At 38.4% G+C, this 23,021-nt stretch overlaps 1 protein-coding gene and 1 non-coding gene across 6 annotated transcripts; both read right to left on the bottom strand.

Moving 5' to 3' along the window:
* Positions 1-11,392: 11,392 nt before the first annotated feature.
* LOC140803207 (calmodulin-binding protein 60 A-like) lies at positions 11,393-21,993 on the bottom strand. 5 transcript variants are annotated; one of them, XM_073158941.1, is made up of 6 exons: positions 20,641-21,993; positions 14,887-14,930; positions 14,539-14,727; positions 13,892-14,189; positions 13,158-13,318; positions 11,393-12,520 (listed from the first exon to the last, which is right to left on the bottom strand). In XM_073158941.1, exons 3-5 carry the CDS (start codon positions 14,635-14,637, stop codon positions 13,170-13,172), a joined length of 546 nt encoding a protein of 181 aa, XP_073015042.1. In that variant the 5' UTR covers positions 14,638-14,727; positions 14,887-14,930; positions 20,641-21,993; the 3' UTR covers positions 11,393-12,520; positions 13,158-13,169. The 5 variants fall into 5 exon arrangements, with proteins under 5 accessions (XP_073015042.1, XP_073015040.1, XP_073015038.1 ...); XM_073158939.1 differs by lacking the exon at positions 11,393-12,520 and adding an exon at positions 12,601-12,815 and having other exon boundaries at positions 20,641-21,992; XM_073158937.1 differs by lacking the exon at positions 11,393-12,520 and having other exon boundaries at positions 12,823-13,318; positions 20,641-21,991.
* Positions 18,806-18,936, bottom strand: LOC140804128 (small nucleolar RNA Z247). The gene has a single exon (XR_012112086.1). It is a non-coding gene; the product is annotated as a small nucleolar RNA Z247 (small nucleolar RNA).
* Positions 21,994-23,021: the final 1,028 nt, after the last annotated feature.

Raw genomic sequence — 23,021 nt, 5'->3', positions numbered from 1 at the left:
AACTTTAGGAACACATCAATATCGTAAGTTTTCGGAAAAATGCAGTTTGAGCAGTCGCACGAAAAACGCCATAACACCCTCAATTTTTATCCAAATAACTCGAATTTTATATCAAATCGAAGGCATCAAAAAGTTCTACAATTTTCTAGTTGAAAGTTTTCTCAAAATCTTGACCCAAAAATCGCAGTATTTGACATGACAGCAAAAACGTGAATTTGGTGATCCAAAAATCGTTTCAAAATTGATCTAAACACGATTGCTCAAACTTCTACGCATCACACATGTATTTTTCGCATAAATAATAACACAACGCATAATATGACAAGATCGATGCATCAAGAACAGAATATACGTGCCTTTTCGATATTTAAAAGTACCGTAATAACGACACCGACGCGGGAAAGAAGCGAGGTTGATCCGGGACGACTTGCGGCTCGACTTTCTTGTAATAAAACTCTCGAAAATTTGCTAGAAGATGGAGAGGGAGGGGGCGGCTGCTCTCTAGAAATAACCCTAGGTTTTCACTCTTTCAAAATAATAAAACTGAATGTGTGTGTGTTATACGGTATTCAGTGTGTGTTTGTGTGTGTGAGTGTGGGTGTGTGAACATGTGTGTGTGCGTGTGTTAAAGAGTAGATTAGGGAATGATTTTTGCTTAATTAAAAATCATTAGCAATTAATTAAAATACTATCTATCCTCTCAACTAATTAAAAGCCCTTAGTGAATTGTACAAGTGATAGACTTTTAAAAGTTTAAAACTCCTAAAATTACTAAATACGTGATTTAAACTTAAAATGCTAAAACTCAATAAATTATTTAAACACCCCATTCCTGACTTAAAATAAAGTACCACATAAAATTTCCAAAATCGTCACCGGTCTCTTCCTCGATCCCGCCTCGAATAATCGCCTGAAATATGAAACTCGAAAGACATTTTAACGTGCATCACAATAAACATGAATTATTTAAAATAATGCATTTCATAATTTATGCATGGCATAAAACTCATTTAAAATTAATTAAATGATTTAATAGTTAAATAAATGCATGGGTAATACGTGTACTGAATTTGGGCACTACACGAACCAACCCCTAGTACACCGTAACAGGACCCTAATGAGTCACCCTCACCCAGCCCACGAGCCCTGGACCGAGCCTTTACCCCTCTGCAAGCCGCGCAACAATCCGCGCCAACCTGAACAAGCTCTCGGGTAGAAGTCCTTGATTTCAAGGACTCCTCCCAACCCTTCTAACCCGAGTCCTATCTTGGCTAGGACTCTCCCCTCGACACAACCAGACCCTAGGCCAGCCCTGAACCCAAGCCAAGACCAGCCCTCCCCTTAGAACATGAAAGCCAAACCACTAATCTTCTGGACAGAAAAAAAAAAAAGATTTTCTGTGCATAGTTTGTGGTGCAGCGATTTGAGTGAGTTTAGGACCTTTTAAATTCGTGTAAAAACATCTCTTGATCATGTCCTAACATCATGGCACCCTCTTACATGCATGAAACAATTTATGGAATCCAAACTCATGGATTTATCCCCTATAAGTGCAATAATCCGAAAAATTCAGTAAATATAATTCATGTTCTTCATGCATACAATCTTTAAAACAATATTATGATGCGATGGATGAGAAAAGGAGATATATGGCGTGCCCTTGCGTTTTATGCGCACGAATTAACGTTGACGACGAAGAACAGAGTGAAACCTTGGGCTTGATCTACCTGGAACCCTTCAAATTTCCTTCTACTTTGTTGTGTACGTGTGTATCGTGTATGGGGGTGGTGGGGAGTGTTTCAGAATTTGTGGAGTGTGTGGCCGTGAATTGATGTTGCAAGTGTAGGGTTTTAGGTGCTTTATATATTATATACACTAATTAAATTACTAACTAGGCTTTAGTCCTATTAAACCAATAAAATTAAGCCCATTAGTCTCAATTAGGATTTAATTAAATCCTAAAAATGGCTTTAATAAAATAGGTTTGTGAATTTAATAGCCGGGTTACTAAAAAGAATTCGTATTTTTCTTGAAAAACCAACACCGATAAAATTTACATCTCGGCATATAAATCACCTCAAAACCCCTTATTTTCAAAAATATGATAAACCATCAACCATATTTTAAATAATTAAAAATAATTATAAAAACATTTTACGTTTTCAGCCCTCGGTCTCCGTTCCTCGATCGCAACTCGAATAACCTTTAAAAATATCTTTTAATTCAACCATGTAGAAAGATATAATTTTAAAGATGCAAATATGCACAACATAAATAATTCATGCAATTACAACATTTAATTAAAATATAAAAGAATTGAATAATTGCATGCATGTGGTTCGCGTGGACCTAAATTTACGGAGCATTACAAGTTTCCCGCCTATAAATAGAAGATCAGTGAAGACCAACAAAAAAGAAGACATATATGAAGTGCGTGAAAAACAGACAGAAAGGGGACGCATATTGCTTATCAGCTTTCAAAAAACAATCAGCCCAGAGGGAGCACTTCATCGTGTTATCAGCTTTTATTAGAAGAACAATTCCCTCAGTGTGTGAGAACCCTTTCGTGTTCTTCACACACACACACACACACACACACCCCACCACTCAAATATAGTATTGCACAAAGATGTTAAACTTGTGTATGTAGTCTTTGACACACAGACGTTAAACAAGTATTGGCTGGAAGGCTTCAGTCTAGGCTAGGAGTTCAGTTGAGGCAGTAGTATAAGTTCTAAGCTGAGTGGATTTGTACAAATAGTTTTATAAATCAAAGTTTTCTAGTGGATCCTACCCGAGGTGGTATAAGGGGTGACATAGAAGCAGTTGAAGTATCTGAATATCCATAAATATATCTTGTATATCTAACTGTTTAGCTATTGTTTTCAAACTGACTTGATCAAGACCTCTATTAACATCAATCTCATACTCACCTGCATCGATCACACCTAATGAGTCTATTGACTCAGCAAAATTTAATCATGATAACAAATAATACATATACATTCACAAGCAAGAGTGAAAACACTTTTACATAAAATAACTTTTTATGACCATAAACTTTAACGTTTTCCTTTCAACATATCATTTCATATTTCCTTTCATCATATGCTTATATGTTTTCCTTTTTATTGAATTCAGATCCTTAATTATGACTTTCGTATTAGTTGTAGGTCGATAGATCTATCTACGTATTACCACGGTACCGGACGGCGGGGACATTAGTGTCACTCTCACCCGTCAACTGAGCCTTGGCCTTACATATCATCGTAGTAGTCACAATCAATTCACCTCATTCAACTTTTCATATTTCCATCCTAAAATTCCATAAATATTTAAAATAAAAATTCATGCATGTATAAATCATTTTTCTTTTAAACCAAGAATGCAACATATCTTTTAGCATTAACGTTTCATCCTAAAATTCCATAAATATTTAAAATAAATATTTTAACATTTAATACAGAACTCAGGGCACTGCCAAGACGTCTAACATTTTTCAGGTGTAAAATGATCATTTTGCCCCTGGAACTCTAACTTTCCGTATTTGTTCTTAGACTTTAAAACGATGACCCAATCATTCTAAACTTAACATTACCTTAAATTGTCATGCCCCGAGCCCGAGCCCGCGCCTGCATGACTGCACGATGGGCTCTATAGCAACTACTTCTTATTCGTCCTCGCTTTACGAAAATGATTAACCCAAGTTGCTATAGAAGTCCATTGTAAGCCATTATAAACTCATTTTAAATCTTTAATTTTTCAGATGTGGGACAAGGGTATCAAAATCACCCCTCCTTCAGAACGGGACGTCCTCATCGCAGCCTGACCCCTCGATCCACCAGCGCCAAGAATCTAGAGGTGGCTCCTATAAGTTCAAGAGGTGGCTACCGTCATGTAGCACTTTGTCCTGCATAGAACTTATTTCCCGGTGTTCCATGCCGGTGACCGGCTCTGATACCATTCTGTCACGCCCCGAGCCCGCGCCTGCGTGACTGCACAATGAGCTCTATAGCAACTACTTCGTATTCGTCCTCTCTTTACGAAAATGATTAACCCAAGTTGCTATAGAAGTCCATTGTAAGCCATTATAAACTCATTTTAAATCCTTAATTTTTCAGATGTGGGACAAGGGTATCACATAAACCATTCCCATAAATATTTATTAGATGTAAACTTAAGCCCCTCGACTAATTTCCCAGTTCGCTTTCAAAACTTAGACGTGCACCCCGATTTTGACACGTATTAACTCGAAACTCTACCAAACTTGCACTAAGACTTAATAACACCTAACTAAACCATATTCAACTCAATTCAATCCCACTAAAGCCTTTGAACAGTCTAGGACGGCTATTGAAGCCTTGCCCATATTTTCGAAACCCTAGTTCCTATGGCCATGCAAGCTTCGACCCTAGCCCTCAAGCAACCCGACCAGCCCCTAATTGACCACCCTAGGACCCTACTGGACCCCTATTGGACCGAACTTGAGAAGCCTAAACCCACAACCCCTTAAACCCGTCCCAAACGTATGCGCACGGCTCCCACACCTCACGCGATCGTCCTAGCCCTTCGAACCAACCATTGTGCAGCCACTCTAGGACTATCATCCAGCCCCCTTATGTCTCCTGGTCATGCCCTAACAACAGCTAAAAACCGTGGCAATCAAAGTGTCCCATGCAAACTCATTATTTTTGTTCAGTTGTGAAGCCTTCGCGTCCATCCCTTATGCCGGCTCCTATATAACTCCTAAACCCTCTGAAATTTGTCCCTTCAAGTTCCCTGCCATGTCAACCCCTTTGTGCATCATTAGGAAGTGGCCCCTGCACTGAACTGAACTGACCGGTAAGTGACCACCGGGTGAAGTAATGTTTGTCTGATCAGACTAATGCCATAGTATACTAGGTGGAACTGAACTGAACCGGTAAGTGACCACCGGGTGATACAATAATCCCATGATAGTGAAATGGCCACAAGCAATATCGCATAATTCTAAAAAAAATGAATATTTTATATTTTTATGCACGTAATATAATTAAATGACGTAATTAAATATCCTGTATTATTTTACCACATGGATTGGATCGTTCCCAGGCTCACTGCGACCTAAATTTAACATGAAAAATATGCAAATGATTTAACTTGACCAAACTTTGTAATTGAATCCAAAAACGAGACAATTACGTCCAATGACTTGGTATTTAATCATGACTCTGTGCCAACCCGAACCATCATTTAGTCATGATTAAAATACATCTAAAATGATGAAATAATGCTCCAAAAATGATGCAAGTCGAAATTTTGGTAAATGGAGACCAAAACATGAAACGCTCTTTCGAGAGTCAATTTGGCACATCACACCGTAAATTCTCGTACGACCTCTAAACTTAACTGAATCACAAACGGTCAAAATCACGACCTTCCTAACTCGATGAGGCACTGTCCAGTCCAAGTCCATAGGCTAAAAGCCAAGCAAGAACTCAAACGATCCTCTGAACCGATGCAGCAAGTTTCTGTCCAGAAATTCCAGCAACCGCACATGTACTTACATCGCTTCGTTTGCGAGACTATTGGTCATTGGGGCTTGAACCACCGACCAGAGCCTCTTCCCAACATCCTAAGGTGTGGCTTGAACCATGGCTAAGGGCCAGAGGCCAACCAAAGTCAACTCCAAACCACCAAAAACCGAGGGACACATGCAGAAATGAAATGGGGATCGAAGGGGCTGTTCTTGTTTTGATTTGAAAAACGATTCCACCATGGACCAAGCCTCGAAGGGGCGACTTGGTCACGTCTTAGTCATAACAAGGAGATGTTCTAACCATGGATATAGCCCCTAGGGCAGCCAAGATCAGATTCATTTCCCTTTGACAGCAACATGAGAAAATCGATCACAAAAAGGGGCATGCTTGGGGAGTTGCTGTCATTTCTGATTTCCAGCATGTATGTGGCTTGAACTAATGGACCAACATGGTCCTAACATATCCTAGCACATGTCTAGATGCAGCTTTGGGAGCCTGGACACGAGCCATCCACCTGAAACACCAAAAACAAGCAAACCGTGAAGCATGAAAGGAAGGGCCGAAAATCTGCACTTCATTTTTTTTTGAAAAAGTGGTCTTGTATTTCGGTTTTGCTTAAATAAAATCATGAGTATGTTGTTTTAAAATACTAATATGGCTTGATTGAAGAGAAAATAAAACCATATACATGCCTTGGTTTCGTTTTGAAAAGAAAACGAACGAATGTGACGACGCGGCGCGGAGGAGACGGAGTGATCTTCTTTTTCTTACTTCTACTCAATTTTCTCTCTTATAATTCCCCAGCTCACTCTCGATTTTTCTCTCTATATTGGCTCTGAAATTTCGAGATAATGGAGAGGGAGGGAATGGTTAGGAGTGATGAAGGGGAGTTGCAATATAGAAGGGATGGCAAGACCAAGTCTTTCTCTCTTTGAATTTGAAATGGTTTGATATCCAAGAGATTTTTGGAGGGATAATGAGGTGCAAATGACCGATTCTACCATGACACAACAAGGCAAGGGAGTTTATAATGGCTTACAATGGATTTCTATAGCAACTTGGGTTAATCAATTTCGTAAAGCGAGGACGAATACGAAGTAGTTGATATAGGGGCTCATTGTGCAGTCACACGGCTACGGGCCCGGGGCGTGACAGAATGGTATCGGAGCCGGTCACCGGCATGAAACATCAAGAAATCAGTGCTATGCGAGACAAAGTGCTACGTGCGTGGGAGCCACCTCTTGAACCTGCGGGGCAAAGTGCTACATGACGAGAGCCACCTCTTGAATCTATAGGAGTCACCTCTAGATTCTCTGCGCTGGTGGATCGAGAGGTCGGGCCATGACGAGGACGTCGCTTTCTGAAGGAGGGGTGATTGTGATACCCTTGTCCCACATCTTAAAAATAAAAGCTTTAAAATGAGTTTATAATGACTTACAATGGACTTCTATAGCAACTTGGGTTAATCATTTTCATAAAACGATGACGAATACGAAGTAGTTTCTATAGGGGCTCATTGTGCAGGCACGCAGCTGCGGCCCGGGATCAGGGCGTGACATTGCATATCTCCGTGTACAACCCTATGATTTGGGATGAGGGATGATCCTTCTAGATTTTTCTAGGAATGTTTTTCCCACTTTTGTTCACACCATATTCATTATCATGTGTTTCATTAATTTAATCATCATCATCGGATTCTTTCAGTCTTAGTGGGGGTGTTATCCTTGGTGTGACAACATCAGACACAACATATGTGTTGATCAACGACTCATATGTTTCAAGCAGGCAATCTACATCATCCTTGATGGTCTTTCTTGCTATATCTCGCACATCATCATGTTTTCTTATATTCTTCAATGCCTTGAAGTTTGTATGACCCAATTTTTTTATTACACAAATCTAGTTCACTTACCTTCGTATGTCTGTAAGCATATTCTTCTGAAATTTGATAGCAATTATTAGCAGATCTAGTACTTGTCATGATACAAGTGTTATTTTTATCAAATACTTCACAAGTCTTTTTGTCAAACTTAAATGCAAGTCATCATCACATAATTTACTAATACTTATTAAGTTTGAGTTAAATCCCTTAACATGAAGCACATTGTGAATTCTAGGAAGTTCATCAATGTTCAATATCCTTTTACCAGCAATCCTTCTTTTTGTGCCACCTCTATAGGTTACTCGGCCACTTCTTAGTTCAACATAATCAGAAAAATGGTCTTTTGGAACCTGTCATGTGGCATGAGCACCCACTATCGAAATATCAGATACCTGAAATATTAGTTTTTAAGGATATATAAACAACAGTACAATAAATTTCAACAATAGGTACCCAAATATTCTTCGCTGAAGGTTTCTTGACGAAGGTGTTGCGATTGGTGTTGTGCGACACTTGGTGCAAAATCAGACTTTCCTCCCAGCTCATTTTGTCGTCCCTCAACTTGAAATAGTAAGGTTGATATGACCATGCTTAAAATAATATTGAAATAAAAAGTGACGTCTTCTTGATTAGGCTTTTGAGCAGTGTCTTGTTTCTTTGTTGGTAGAATTTTGACCGAATGAGTCTCTTTTGGAAAAACGCTATCAACACTTTATTTCACAAAAAAAAGTTGGCTGAGATTTAGAGTTGGATGATTCTGTAACTTCAAACACACTATTGTTAAACCCCAGACCGGCTTTGCTATCCTTTCCCATCATCAGTATGGAGTCTGCTTGGTTGATCTTGAGTTGAACTTAGCAAAAGTTTGCGCCAATTTTTCGAGTTCAGCCTTGATATTTTCCATCTCCAGGTGCTTCTTACTTAAAAACACCTCAAGTTTAGCCACATAACTTTTCAACTCGATGTTTCCTTTGAGTTGATCGAGTTCGATTTGTTCCTTTTGATTCAAACATTATATAGTTCCTCATAGGGTTTCTGTACACTTTCTGAGGTCATTTCTTCTTCATCTACATCATGAATTTATAGATCACTTGGATTAGAGTAATTTGTCATCTGAGGCAGATATAACTTGATAAATTTGGAGAGGTGTTCTGTAACACCGGAAAATCAGTCCACGTAGACCGCATGCATGAAAATTATCAAATTGATAAAATATTTTAATTAAATAATTTTAGATGCATGAATGATATATTTTGAGTGAATAAATGATTAATTGTGTAAAAATTTGTTTGCTTTCATGATTTAAATATTTTCAGATGAATATCGGTGGTTGACCGGAACGGAGATGATTAAAGTGTTAAAGATTTAAAAGCTAAATTTTATTTTTTAGTTAAGAAAATATTTATTTTAATATTTTAAGAATTATTGCGTTTTTAAGATCAAATTTAAATTAATTAGTAGGGGCAAGAGATTTTGTGTATTTTATAAGGGAGTTTTTGGAAATATGTATTTTTAAATATTTTAATTTGAGGCATAATGATTTTATTAATCTTAATGAGCCTAATTAATTATTTAAAAACCAGGACTGATTAAGCCCATTAATTAAATAATTGAAAAACCTTTTTGTTTTTTTATTATTTAAACTTAAACCAAAAGACACACGTACCTAAACACCTACACACACCACGAAACACAAAAAAAACTCGTAAAAAATTTGGAAGGAAAACATCGGCCGAAAAAGGGAAGGAAGGCAAGGAAGTTTTCGATTTTTTTCTCTTTTGTCTTTCGTCTTTCTTACTCGTTATTCCTTCCAACAATGATCACTCGACTCCCTTGCATCTCAAGGTGTGTTTTTTGGTGGGGTTTTGACAAGAAAAAGGGTAGAAAAAATAGAAATTTTCATCCGTTCGTCACCGACTTCCACCCCTTCGGTATTCGTATTTCGAACGTTTTAAACGCAAAGACACGTTTCTAAACCTTATTTTTGCACCATTGAAATCATATTATGTGTGTTTAATCATGTTTACATGAAAAATATGAAATCATCCTTTTATTTTCGTTTTTGTGGCATATACATGATAAAACTTGATTTTTCATGCTTTTAAAATCATGATTATTATGCACAAAGGGGCTGCTATGATAGAGTAATGGGAAAGGACATTTTCCAACATGTTTAATGGTCCATAGATGCAAAGCTAAGGGTTGGACAAGGTGGGTAATAGGGTTGAACGAAAATTGGGTTGTAGAGGGCTATGGTTTCAGTTTGGGTGTCCTTGAAGAGTGTGGCTGCTGGCTGCTGTTAGAGCACGTCCAGGGTTCCTAAGGGGGCTGATTCATGGTCCTAGATAGGTTAAGGAACGGCTGCTGCAAGGGCTAGGGCATGAGACACTAGGCGTTGGCTTATACGTAGTCTGGTTTACGGGTTCTACAGAAGGTGCACACAACCTGAGGACCGTCGCTAGTTTTCCGTAAATATAATAAGTTTATGATTTATTATTACTTAAAGATTTTATTTTTATGATGCTTTTGAAAGGTTTTTGAGAGGATATTAGAGTTAAGTTTATTTTTAAAATAATGTTAAGTCAGGTTGGTTGACGTTTTATGACTTTGTGCTATTACTTTCTTTTGGATTTTCAAATAATAGTTGGTTGGTTTATTTTTAATTGTGCAAAAGTACTTTAAAACATAATTACGTATATTTCAGCCGAATGAATTGGAAAGAAAAAAATTATAGTACTTTTTAAGAAAAACGAGTAGTAGACGTTTCACGCTCTTACCATGATATGATAATTGCAATAAAAAATGAGTTCTGACATTCTTGATCAAGGATTTGATTAAAAGTAATAGGCTAAATTAGGGTTAGCTCGAATAAGAATAAATATTATTATTAATCACATGGAGATGTCAACCACGGCTTTCTATATTTCTGAACCATTGAGTATCACACAAATATCAGATTATGTGTTCCTGTTGAGATAATCAAAGTTCAAGGAGGATGAATTTAGCGACTGTAGTTTGATGGAGATCAAACAAGATACTTATAAAGGAATTTATAAGCTGATTAAATGAGATGGAAGAAATGAAAGTTAGCTTAATTGCTAATTGAGCAAGAAGAGTGAAAATGTCTGTTTTGGTGAAAGAGTTAACAAAACTGGTTGCTGCCAAACATGGACAGTGAAAATCTTGATCTTTTAATTTTTAATTTTCATTGTATGAACATGATTTATATACTTGATACATCGGCTCTTTCAGATCGTAGATCGAGGTTGTAATGACTTCAAAATCATTTATTTAGTGATTTTGAAATTTACTAATTAAATAATAGTAACATTAATGGTGACAACTAATATGCACAAAATTATCATAAATATTTTAGAGAGGTAGATAATTAATTAACTAATAAGTTAATTAAATAAATAGAATAATGATTATATAATTTAATTAATATATCTATACTTGTATTAAATGTGCATGTGTAAATATAGTTTATATATACACTTTATTATATATATATATATATAATGGATTATCAAAAGTTGATAAATACATAAAATAATAATAATATGAGAAATTTAATTAATGAAAATTAAGAGTCCTGATGACATTCAGCTTGTGTGTTTATAAATATGGTATCAAAAGTTGGTAAATATAACACACTGTCTGTATACACAAAATACACAACACAAAATTCCTCCTCTCTTCGATACCGAAAAAATTTTGGTGGTGACGTCTCAAGATTTTTGAAATTCAAGATTCTCAGTCTCCATAAGTTCGTTTGCGATTACTAGTGTAATCCAAACAAAGAATAAAGTTTCCGATCATGGACCCAATTTGACGATCAAAAGATAGAGATCCATTCGACGGGAGATATAATAAGAGCCATATCCGTTAATCTCGAACTGATTTGGAGTCCAACGTTTAAAACTCACATGTATACTATCTAAACGCTCTATGGATGTTTGAATAACATACGACGCCCAAAGAAAATTTCGAAAGTCGAAACTAAAATTTAAAAGTTCTGCTGCTCATTAGGTGCGAGAAATCGGTGCCCTAACAATGTGAAGACAACTAGACAACAAGGCTTGTAAGATGCAGATGTTTTCGGCACGAAGACAAAAGTGTTTATTGAAACAAATACAAGAGACTCCATAAAAGCTGCTATAATCCTGCACATTGATTGGTACACTGCTTCTTAACAATATTTAAGGCATGAATAGATCTTTATTTCCCAAAAGATGGTCCATATCTCTCTCCATTTACAAGTGCTTGCGTATCATAGATTTTGTTTCCCTGAGCCACGCCGATGTTTATGTGTGAATTGAATAGCAGTAGGCACGTCACTGCTTCCTGACTTCAAGATTTCTGACACAGCCTCGCGAGCCTACGCAATCACTCCTAACCAGGCATGAAAAAATGGTAGCATACTATTTAGTGAATTCCAAAGATCCATTTCCTACTGTTTGCCACATAATCAACACTTTATGCACCAATTTGGAAGATGGCAAACTTGACATGTACAAATGGACCAGTAACAGTATTACACTGACCCAGGCCTCAAATCTGGAGCAATTGTAAACCAGTTGGTCACCGCAGCTAAGCATTCTCTTTTCAATCCACCAAACGGTGCCACGCATCCTCGACGGTTCTATTGATAACGTTTCAACAATTGTTTGCTTGTGGCAATGCATCCACAGATCACTGCAACCGTGTTATGCTCTGTGTATAAGTTTAATAATATAACACTATCAGGCAACTAAATGAATATAAAGAGAGAACAAACGTGAAAGTGTTACTAATTACTCATGACACACGTATGTAACATTCAAATAATTGCCTCCAAGTTACAACTAGACACAAGTAAAGATGGATCACGTATTTGTTGCATTCTTTCTGAGCCAATACAGCTAAAATTGCTTGAAGGACACATAAAAGGACCGATTGTTAGAGATGAAGTATCTGGTTCTATTGTAGCATATGCATCATTACGTACAGAGTCTGTGGCAACACAAATATCATGGGATTCATAAGGAAATTGATGCACAACAGAAGTTTCATAATCAACAAAGGTTATGTCCTTTCGATTTTCAAATGCAAGTAAAAGCGACTTCCGTGCACTAGCCTGTTAGAAGACAAATTTCAATTAGTAAAACATGACCATTAACCTGAATTCAATCATACCTCTTAAATAAGATGAAAATTATATATAATAAAAGAAGAGTTCAACTTCAGATAGATTGTCAAGATGAACATAATGGGAGTTGCGGACTATCCCCATTAAAATTGGCCAACAGCATCAAATGCCACAACAAAATTAATTTAGAAGGAGAGCTATACAAATAGATCTTTTTATCATCAATAATGCATGTATGAGCATGGTCCACTACGGCCTTCCACACCTTAGAACCTTTGAAAATCTCCCACAAAGATTACACAGATCGTGCCAAAGGATGAAGACAGTTCAGGTATGCGAAATTTCCTTTTGAAAAAGAAGATGACAGATAACATAAACACCAACTTCATTGATTTAAAATGTCATGTATTTCCTTTTTCAGAAGTGACTCGCTAATCAGGAGCAGAAGTTCCAGAAAACTAAATTGCAATGAGTAAAAATTAAGAACTGATTATTGAACCACCTTTAGCTGACTAATATCTAGCACCCTTTACTCAATAATGTACGAAGGACAGACAAAAGGACTGCATTTATGATTTTACTCCAGGAAGTATAATGAAAAATAGGATAGTGCAGAGGTACTAACTCTCCCTAGCCTCTATCGATCAATAGAGAGTAAAAACCGAAAATCTTGTACTGTAATAATGTTTTCCTTGTACAAATCCTTACAGGGGCCACCGTCTCTGCCAATGTTTTCCAATCTCCAAATATCATCTAAAAGAGATGGTGGGTAGTGCTTTCCATACACTGCAAACAGGATACAGGAGTAACACAAATGTTCCATCAGCTGTCTTCTTAAATGTGGCCTGCTTGCACTTTAGTACAGTTGGGGACCATAACAGAATACTAGTAACATGAACCATATAGTCATTGCAAAAAGGAAGGCCATGAAAAGACGGTGCCAAAAAAATGGTAAGCTGAACTAAAAACATATTTGTCTTCATTCATTTAACTTACCCGTAACGCATGGTTTTCAGTATAATGTTAAAATTGAGGACATATAATATGGATGGAAGTGCCTAAAGGGCAGCTGGAAACAAAACTTTTTAAAAAAATGTCTGTTACTTGCAATATTCACTAAATTACATCCAAGGAATTTCGGGAAAAACAGGGAAATTCTATTATTTAGATTCTGCTTCCATTTGCCATCTACATTTTGATTTTGCGCCACACAATTCCTACTAGTTTCATATGGTTCTAATGTGAATAACATGTGAAGCACTCTAAACACCCAGATTGAGTCTACAACTCACGATTATGCAAAATGAAATTCTTAGAATGAACAGACAATAGCAAGAAAATAAAATGAGAGAGACTTACATTTCCCTCGGCGGTCTTCAACCATAAATGACTCTGTCCATGCTTCCTTCACCTTACTCCCATTAGAATTATCTACAAATCTTGCCCCAAGTCGGCACAAACAGCGCTTCTTCCAACTAGATCCATGTCCTAACTTGATATCAGATAAGATGCCCACCCCTTCCTTGAGGCGCACATACATACCCTTAGCAACACGAGGTTTCTCCTTTTCACTTTTCCTAATGATCTTATTATTGAAGTCTTCGGTGCTCCAATTATGTTCATTGTCATCATCTGCCTGAAGAAGTAATATCTCAACCTGATACCCCAGGGATGAACCCATCAAGATCCGGCCCAAACTCCCGGCCCATCTCTGAGGCCCACACGTGACTGACCCATGACAAGCCCAGGTATTCTCCTATAAATACCAGGTTTGAGCATATGATAAGGGATTCAATTCAATATTGTTTTCAGCAGCACCCTTAGCTGCTCCCCCATATATCCTCAGTCACTGACTTGAGCGTCGGAGGGGCTACGCCAGGACACCCTCCTGGCCCCCTCTTAACGGTCTTTTTCTTGATTTCAGGCTCAGGGTCATCTTAAAGGCCACGTCTGAACTAGTGACGCTCGTTGGGATCGGACCCTAGATTTCCCGTGAGTATCACAACCTTTTGCGAGGCTTCGGGACCGGAATTAATAATTTTCCCCGTCGTACTATCGACGACATCCAACCTCATGGCAGTGCCTCCTTTTCCTTCAATCTCCATGCCCGTCAGAACAGGACCAGAAACTCCATCTAAAAACTTCAGCTGTAAAGTTCTGCTTTCTGAGGCATAGTTGCTTCATGTGTACGGTTCCTAACGGATGCATAATGAGATTAGAATGGTTACAATCACCTCTGCATGCGCACGTCTTTCTATGTTACTGGTCTCACATAGTATATGTATTCCAGTTACACAATTTTCAGTTGGAAAAAGAAGATAAAGTGAATTCACTCATCATATAACTATACTCACCCAAAGCCATGAGTCATAAGTTGAGATTGAATTTCTTCTTTGACCTGGAAAAGAATAATGGGATGAGTACCAGTAAATCCAAGGGCCGAAGAATTTTGAACTTATGGGTAGAATTAGAGAAAACAAAAAGGAAAATTACGAATGGAATTTTATTCTCATTAGAAAAGTCTTAGATCACGAATACATTTATCCTAGATATAACCAATAAATCATTGACACATAGACTCTGTTTGTTACAACAAACTAAACAACTTTCTGTTATTTTTGGTGATGGGCTTCTTCATGACTTATGCTTTCTTCTTTGAGGGCTTGATCTGGTTTATGGGCTATTGGCCTTTTCTGATTGATGGGCTTCTGTTCCTCTCCTTTAACTGTCCCCCGCAAGCTCAGCAGCGGATGAGTTTCCACTCTGAGCTTGGTTCTAAGATGATTAAACGTGATAGCAGACAATGGCTTTGTAAATACATCAGCAACCTGAGCAGAAGATGGAACATACTGAACAAAGAGTTCCTTGAGTAACACCTTTTCTCTGACAAAGTGAATATCGAGCTCCAGATGTTTAGTTCGAGCATGTAGGACCGGATTGGAACTAAGCGCAATTGTGCTGATATTGTCACACCATAGGACTGGTGTACGCTTTAAAGGGATATGTAGTTCAGATAAGAGGGATTTAAGCCAAAGTAACTCTGCAGTAGCATTAGCAAGGCTGCGATATTCAGCCTCTGTGCTGGAACGGGAAACAACGGATTGCTTTTTAGAGCTCCATGATATCGGGGCGTTTCCAAGAAACCAACAGAATCCAGACATGGAACGGCGATCATCAGGGTCACTACCCCAATCAGCATCGCAATAGCCTTGCAGAGAAAGATCAGAGGAGGCTGTAAGAGAAATGCCAAAATGAAGTGTGCCATTCAAATATCGAAGAATGCGTTTGACAGCTTTCCAGTGAGAAAGAGATGGAGATTGCATAAACTAACAGACTTTGTTGACACTATAGGCTATGTCAGGACGAGTAATCGTCAAGTATTGAAGCGCCCCAACCGTACTCCGATAGAGAGTAGCATCAGGAAAATGATCATCATCGACCGAAGATAATTTAACACCAGTAGCCATTGGAGTAGGAAAGGGCTTGGCATCATTCATCTTTGTACGAAGGAGTAAGTCTCGAGCATATTTAGATTGTGTTAGAAGAAGAGAACCGCCTGAAGACTTGACAACTTCGATGCCCAAAAAGTAAGACAATTCACCAAGTTCTTTGAGAGAGAATTCAGAGTTCAATTTATGAATGATAGCATCAAGCTGCGTCTTGTTATTACCTGTAAGTAGGATGTCATCGACATAAACAAGTACATAGAGAGCCGAAGTAGCAGTAAATTTAATAAACAAGGACGCGTCAGCTTTAGACTCAGTAAATCCCATGAATAAAAGAGAGCGACGAAGTCTATCAAACCAAGCTCGCGGAGCTTGTTTGAGACCATAAAGTGCCTTGTGCAGTCTACACACGAGATGCTTGTTCGGATGATTGATTTCAAACCCTGGAGGTTGAGTCATGAATACTGATTCTGTTAAAGTACCATGTAGAAAAGCGTTATTGACATCAACTTGCTTCACAGTCCAACCTTGTGAGATAGCAATGGTTAGCACAATTCTGATAGTGGTTGGTTTAACCACTGGGCTAAAGGTTTCAGAAAAATCGAGTCCCGGAGTTTGAGAGTAACCTTTAGCAACTAAGCGAGCCTTGTGTCGAGCAACCGAGCCATCTGAATTGGTTTTAGTTTTGAACACCCATTTACAGCCGATGAGAGGTGTATTCAGGGGAGCTTCGACTAGAGACCATGTGTGGTTTTGCATCAAAGCAGCATATTCAGATTTCATAGCAGCAGACCATTCGGGACGGGATGTAGCATCCTTGAAGTTTATGGGCTCAGAATCTGCTGTGTTGGTAGTAACCAAGACCTTGGGTTTGTATATTCCATCTTTAGCACGAGTAATCATGGGATGGTGATTCACATGGGAGGGAGAAGCGATTGCCACTGGAGAAGGGGGAGCCGAAGAAACATCAGGTGATTGTATAGATTGTTGAGAGATTGGAGTTGAAGAGGATGAGGCAGTAGACTCAGGAGGAATAGGAAGGGATGCTGGTGAGTGAATATGTGGTAAGTATAAACAAGGAGAGTCAGAATTTGTATTAGGGGAAGTAGAGTGTTTAGAGTTCAATGAGGAAGCAAAAGGAAAAGTGAGTTCATCAAACTTGACATGGCGTGAGATATAAATTCTTCCTGAGCTATTTAGGCATTTGTACCCTTTATGAAGGTCACTGTACCCAAGGAAGGTGCATGGAGCTGATCGAAACTCAAGTTTATGGGCATTATATGGACGGAGGCAGGGAAAACAAAGACAGCCAAAGGTACGAAGAAGGGAATAGTTTGGGGCTTTGTTGTAAAGTTTTTGAAATGGGATGGCTCCATGAAGACCTGAAGTGGGAAGCCTATTAATGAGGTATACCGCAGTAGAAAAGGCATCTTCCCAGTAAGAGAGAGGTAGGGATGCATGAGCAAGGAGTGAAAGACCAATTTCGACGATGTGACGATGTTTTCGTTCAACAAGGCCATTTTGTTTAGAGGTGTAAGGGCAAGAAAAACGGTGAATGATACCACAATTTTGAAGAAAAAGAGTTAAACATTTAAACTCCCCACCTGAGTCAGATTGAATGCACTTGATTTTCCTATCAAACTGAAGTTCAACATGTTTCTTAAAACGCAAGAATATTTGTGCAACTTCAGATTTAAGTGTAAGAAAATATATCCAAGTGTAACGACTATGAGCATCAACAAAACTCAGGTAATAGCGAGAGCCATTTCTGGATGTGGTGTGAGCAGGTCCCCATACATCACAGCAGATTAATTCAAGGGGCATAGATACAGTAGTGTTAGAAGAAGGAAAGGGTAATTGATGGCTTTTTCCAAGTTCACAAGCATTGCAAAAGGTAACACTTTCATTTCTGGAGAAGGGAACATTACAATTACGTAAAACTTGCTTCACTACAGAGAGAGTGGGGTGTCCTAGTCTAAGATGCCATTGTGCTAATACTTGAGAAGACAGTTTATCAGTGAGTAAATCTTGATCCGAATTATTTGAAAGAAGAGCAGAGTTGCAACAAAATGCCCGTGAGGAAGGAACTGGGACAGGTCTTCCGAGATCAAATTTGTAGAGACCTTCATGCAAAGTCCCATGGAGAATGGTTGCTTGTGTTGCTAGATCCTTCACAAGGCAGAAACGAGGGTGAAACTCAAAGAAAACATGATTATCTTGAGCAAATTTGCTCACACTGAGAAGATTTTTAGTTATCATAGGAACTCTAAGAAGATTATTTAAAAAGAAAGCTCGAGAGGAAGAAGGGGAGAATAATCGGGACTTGCCGATGTGAGAGATGGACAAACCTGCACCATTTCCCATGTGTATCTTACCATCTCCAGTGTACTCGTTTTTGGTGGAAAGATTGGAAAGATCATGAGTAACATGGTGAGATGCTCCAGAATCTGGAAACCACCACTCTTCAGGTGAAGATTCAGACTTAGTGGTAGTACAGGCAGTTGCTGAAGGAGCTTGAGAGGGGCGAGGAGCTCCAGAATGTCGCTGAGTTGGAACAAACTCTTTGTCGAACCTGTGATAACACACTTCAGCAACATGACCCTGAATCCCACAAATTTGACATGTTGGTTTGCCATTGTTAGTGAACCATGGTTTTCGACCTCCTCCCCGACCAAATCTTCCTCTACCTCGGCTTCTCTGGGACGAAGAAAAGGATTGGCGTGGAGTGGTTTGATAGTCCATTTTCCGTTGATGAGGAAAAACAACAGTGTTTGCTGTGGGTAAGGATGCACTATTGAGGTTGTGAGAGTCAAGTCTTCCTTCATGAGACATGAGAAGAGCAGTAGCTTCAGAGAAAGTGAGAGATTCGGTTTTGGAGGTAATATGCACCACAACCGAATCATACTCAATTCCCACACCACCGAGGATATATAAAATCTGGTCCTCATCTGAAATGGGATGGCCGCAGGCGGCAATTAAATCCATGAAACCTTTCATTTTAATAATATAGTCTTTCATGCGCAAATCCCCTTTTTTGAAGGTTTGTAGTTGCAGCTTGTAGTGCATCACCCGAGCCTTTGAGCGTGTAGCAAAAAGAGTAGAAACTCGAGTCCATAGCTGGACGGAAGTATCACAACCAATCATTTGAGATTGGACACTTTCACTCATTGATGCCAAGAGAAAGGAAAACAGGAGTTGATCTTGACGGCACCAAACAATAAAAGCTGGGTTGACAGTTTCCGAAGCTCCATCAGTGAGGATGATGCGAGAAGGAACAGGTGGGTGGGTGGAAATGAAATTTTCAAGACCAAGTCCTCTTAGCCCAGCTAAGACTTGCAGATTCCACAGGAGATAGTTTTCATCGGTTAGCTTAACAGAGTTTATCTGATTTGTAGGATTAACAAGAAGAATATTTGGATTGGTAGATGCAATGTTTGGCGATGACATCGAGCCAGAATCAAGAGAGGCGTTAGCCATTTCTTGATGGCTCTGATACCAAATTAGAGAAAACAAAAAGGAAAATTACGAATGGAATTTTATTCTCATTAGAAAAGTCTTAGATCACGAATACATTTATCCTAGATATAACCAATAAATCATTGACACATAGACTCTGTTTGTTACAACAAACTAAACAACTTTCTGTTATTTTTGGTGATGGGCTTCTTCATGACTTAGGCTTTCTTCTTTGAGGGCTTGATCTGGTTTATGGGCTATTGGTCTTTTCTGATTGATGGGCTTCTGTTCCTCTCCTTTAACTGGTAGAATCATGATATCTCATGTAACTATCTGCTAACTCATGCCCTATTATGCAGAGTGATAAATTTTCAATAATTCTACAGAGATTTTTTAAATAAATTGCAGCATAAACATCAAAGGACAATTTTCTGAAAGGAAAGGAAGGTGATTGTAAAAAGTCTTGAAATTATATACATCTAATCTAGTAAAAAAAATAAGATTTCATTTGGATGGAGAAGTACATGACTTCAAATCATTAATAAAAATCCATATAACTTGTGTTGAGGCTATATTTTAATGAGGCTCAAAGTTTGTCAAGCCCAAGCCCTAGAAGTAAGAGGTGAAAGATTGGATAAGAACCCATCGGTAATTTAAATTGATTTGAATTAGTCAAATGGCGTACAAATAAGGGTAAATCAAGGGCTGCATAATGGGAAGATCGTGGATCATGGTCATAATTTTTTAAACAAAAGAATTCATCGGCAGAAGATGAAGGACACGGCACACATATCGCACCAATTCTTGCAACTCTCTCAAAAATCTTAGTCATAGTTCAAGCAATTTTCACGTTTTTCATTCTAGATTCCAGTAGTTCAAATCATTCTTATTAAAATTTCGCTCGAATAGTCGCACAAGGCTCATTGCACTCGCTAAATACTTTGGCTGATGGATTTCCACCTTAATTGCAATTTGCTCCCTTAACCCGCATGAGTAGCCATTGTTCGAATCGGCTCTGATATTTTCTTATGGTTCCTGTTTGGCATAACTTAGATAAATCTCCAAATTCATTGTTGCGGATCGTCGGCCAAATCAGATATTACATTGTGTCTAGAATTCTTCCCAAAGTAAGTTTGGCTTATCTCTCTCTAATTTTAATAACCACACTTGCGCTTCTTCTTCTATGTGAAAGGATGCTAACTCCACCTTTTCCTCTTCCAGTGTATGTTGATGTCGAAAAAACTGTTCGCACCTATGAATCAATCCCAACGGGCCTCCACGGCCATTGTAATTAGGAAATTCTAGTTTTGAGTATTTTGGAATATACCTACGACCTTCTCCCTCGTCGATGTGCTTCGAGTACTCGCGTGGTGGCATGCATGAGTCTTTGTAGCTAATTTCCCCACTGTGCTCACCTAGATTTTCAGAACGTATGTTTTTCAAGCTCAGTGAAAGTTCCTGGAAATGTGCGGCAATCTCTCACTGTCGTTGTTCGGTTGCACGTTATCCTCCTGATACATGTTCATGAATGCCTCGAATTGCTATTCCAGCTTGCTGATTTCCCAGTTTGAGATCGTGTTATGGGTCGTTGGACAATGAAATCTCTTAGTTCGGAATAGGATTCCTGCCGTTTTGATTTACGACCTTGAAGACCTATGATTAGTTGAAGAATTGGAGCTTGTGAAAACAATAGAACCATCTGATCTTGTGAAATAACTTTTTATTGATATTTTCTCTATACCTAATTCTTTTCACCAAGTTCTTACATATACCAACGTCGCAATCCAAAACAAACTGAAAGAAAATCCTACCAAATCTTAAAAGATGTGCTGAAATTTAAAAGAAAAGGAAATAATTATCCTTATTAACTAAGGAAAAAATCTTCTTGCTCCTCAATCTTTAACCCTAAATTTCCCATAAGTGAAACTTTGATACACCTTGGGCTTGTATGTTTCGTTCTTTACATTATTGCCCACAACCCCTTCTCGGCCCACGTCGTCTTCGCGGCTCGTGACAACATGCAATTTCAAGTAATCATCTTTCGCACAAGTGCAAATAATGTTATAATCAATTCTACGAAAACAGGGAACCAAATAGCATCACGTAGGACTCAAAAATAAGGGAAAGAGATTACAAATAGCTGTAGATGATGAAGAACTCATATGGGAAGCAGGTTGAGCTAAAGATTCAACGAGGGCCGGTGCAATCAGTGGTTGGTTGTAGATAGCAGAGGCTTGGGCTATAGGAAAAGTAGAAACAACACGAGGGAAATCTTGACTGACCGTGGTAGTCCCAAAAGCAGGGCTCATAGCGAGTAACATTTGCTCATTCCGGGAAGGGCAAACTAAAACCCGATTGGACAACGGTGGACAATCCAAAAGCAACAGCGAAGGGGTTAGGACCAGTAGCAAAATCGGTCGACGTGATTGGCAGCGAGACAGAGGCGACGACTTGGGTTGAAGCGGTGCTCGTGATATCCGATCCAGAGAGGTGCGCCGGAGAAGATTTTTGAACCATATTGTTTCTTCGAGTGGCAACAGCGAAGGGGAAAGGACGACAATGGCGAGCGGGCTCCATTTAATGAAAGACAACAGGTGAGATGGAAGCCTTCCATTTTGAAATCCAATCGGGGAATGGAGTTGGGCTTCAGTGGGGCCAATTAAAAAAATGGGATCCCCTCACGAAGGATTTAAAAAACAAGGAGTATGACTTTTTTTTTTTAAAAAAAAAGAAGGAGTTGACTCTTGATTAGTATGTTAACCTTAATTAAACTTATAACTTCTTAAATTAATTAATCTCTTTCTCTTTCTTCTAATTCGACGCACAAAATCCCCACAAAATTCCCCAATCGTAAGCTGCCTAAATTTAAAGAACTCATTTTCCCCATCTACCTCTTCCGCGTCACATTAAATCGAAATTGACACTGTTGTTGCTCAGGTGTTATTGCGCTCATTCCTCAGATCCAGATCTAAATCTACTCCCACATATTTTGGCCCCATTCTTTTGTATTTGAAGACCAATTCGTCTCTATTTGAAGAAAAATACAGTACGTTTGCTTCATTTTCTTTGAACCAGTTCATTGTTTTCTTCATTTCATAGTTTGTGTTGTTCATTGTTTTCTTCATCGACCAAAATTAAAATGAAGAATTTTTTCCAAACAAAATTAAGTTGGTCGATGAAGAAACATTCTACCTGGTCGACCAATGAAAAAAATTTCATGGTCGACCACACTCGTAATGGTCAATCGACAAATTAAGTCGGTCGACCGTGATGATCATGGTCGACCGATTTAATTTCATGGTCGACCAACAAATTTTTGTTCGACCATGTGCGGTTTTTTTTTAAATTTTGTTATTAAATAATTTTGCCCATTCTAATTATCATATTTGTTTGTGCACTTTGTAGATATGCCAACAATTATTGTTGTTCAATTTGATGGGAAATGGGAAGTGACGGAGGGGCTGGTTTATAAATGGAATCCAGGGGTCAATGCAAAGTTTGTTGCTATTCCAGTGGACGATGATATTTGTTATTTTTAAAATTTAAAAATTGAACTATATAGAGCTGGAAAAGTAGAAGACACTGCC

This window comes from Primulina eburnea, chromosome 10, assembly GCF_022965805.1.
Source record: "Primulina eburnea isolate SZY01 chromosome 10, ASM2296580v1, whole genome shotgun sequence".
Classification (NCBI taxonomy): Eukaryota; Viridiplantae; Streptophyta; class Magnoliopsida; order Lamiales; family Gesneriaceae; genus Primulina; species Primulina eburnea.
This window is presented reverse-complemented; position numbering and strand designations above follow the sequence as displayed.

Excerpts from the sequence above, each read along its gene's own strand:
- LOC140803207 (XM_073158941.1), bottom strand. The coding sequence starts at position 14,637 with ATGGAGATTGAAGGAAAAGGAGGCACTGCCATGAGGTTGGATGTCGTC. Across the intron at positions 14,190-14,538 it reads GTCCCGAAGCCTCGCAAAAG|GTTGAGATATTACTTCTTCA; the intron begins GTTGTGATACTC and ends CTGGGGTATCAG. Across the intron at positions 13,319-13,891 it reads TGAAGACCGCCGAGGGAAAT|TGTATGGAAAGCACTACCCA; the intron begins GTAAGTCTCTCT and ends TCCTGTTTGCAG.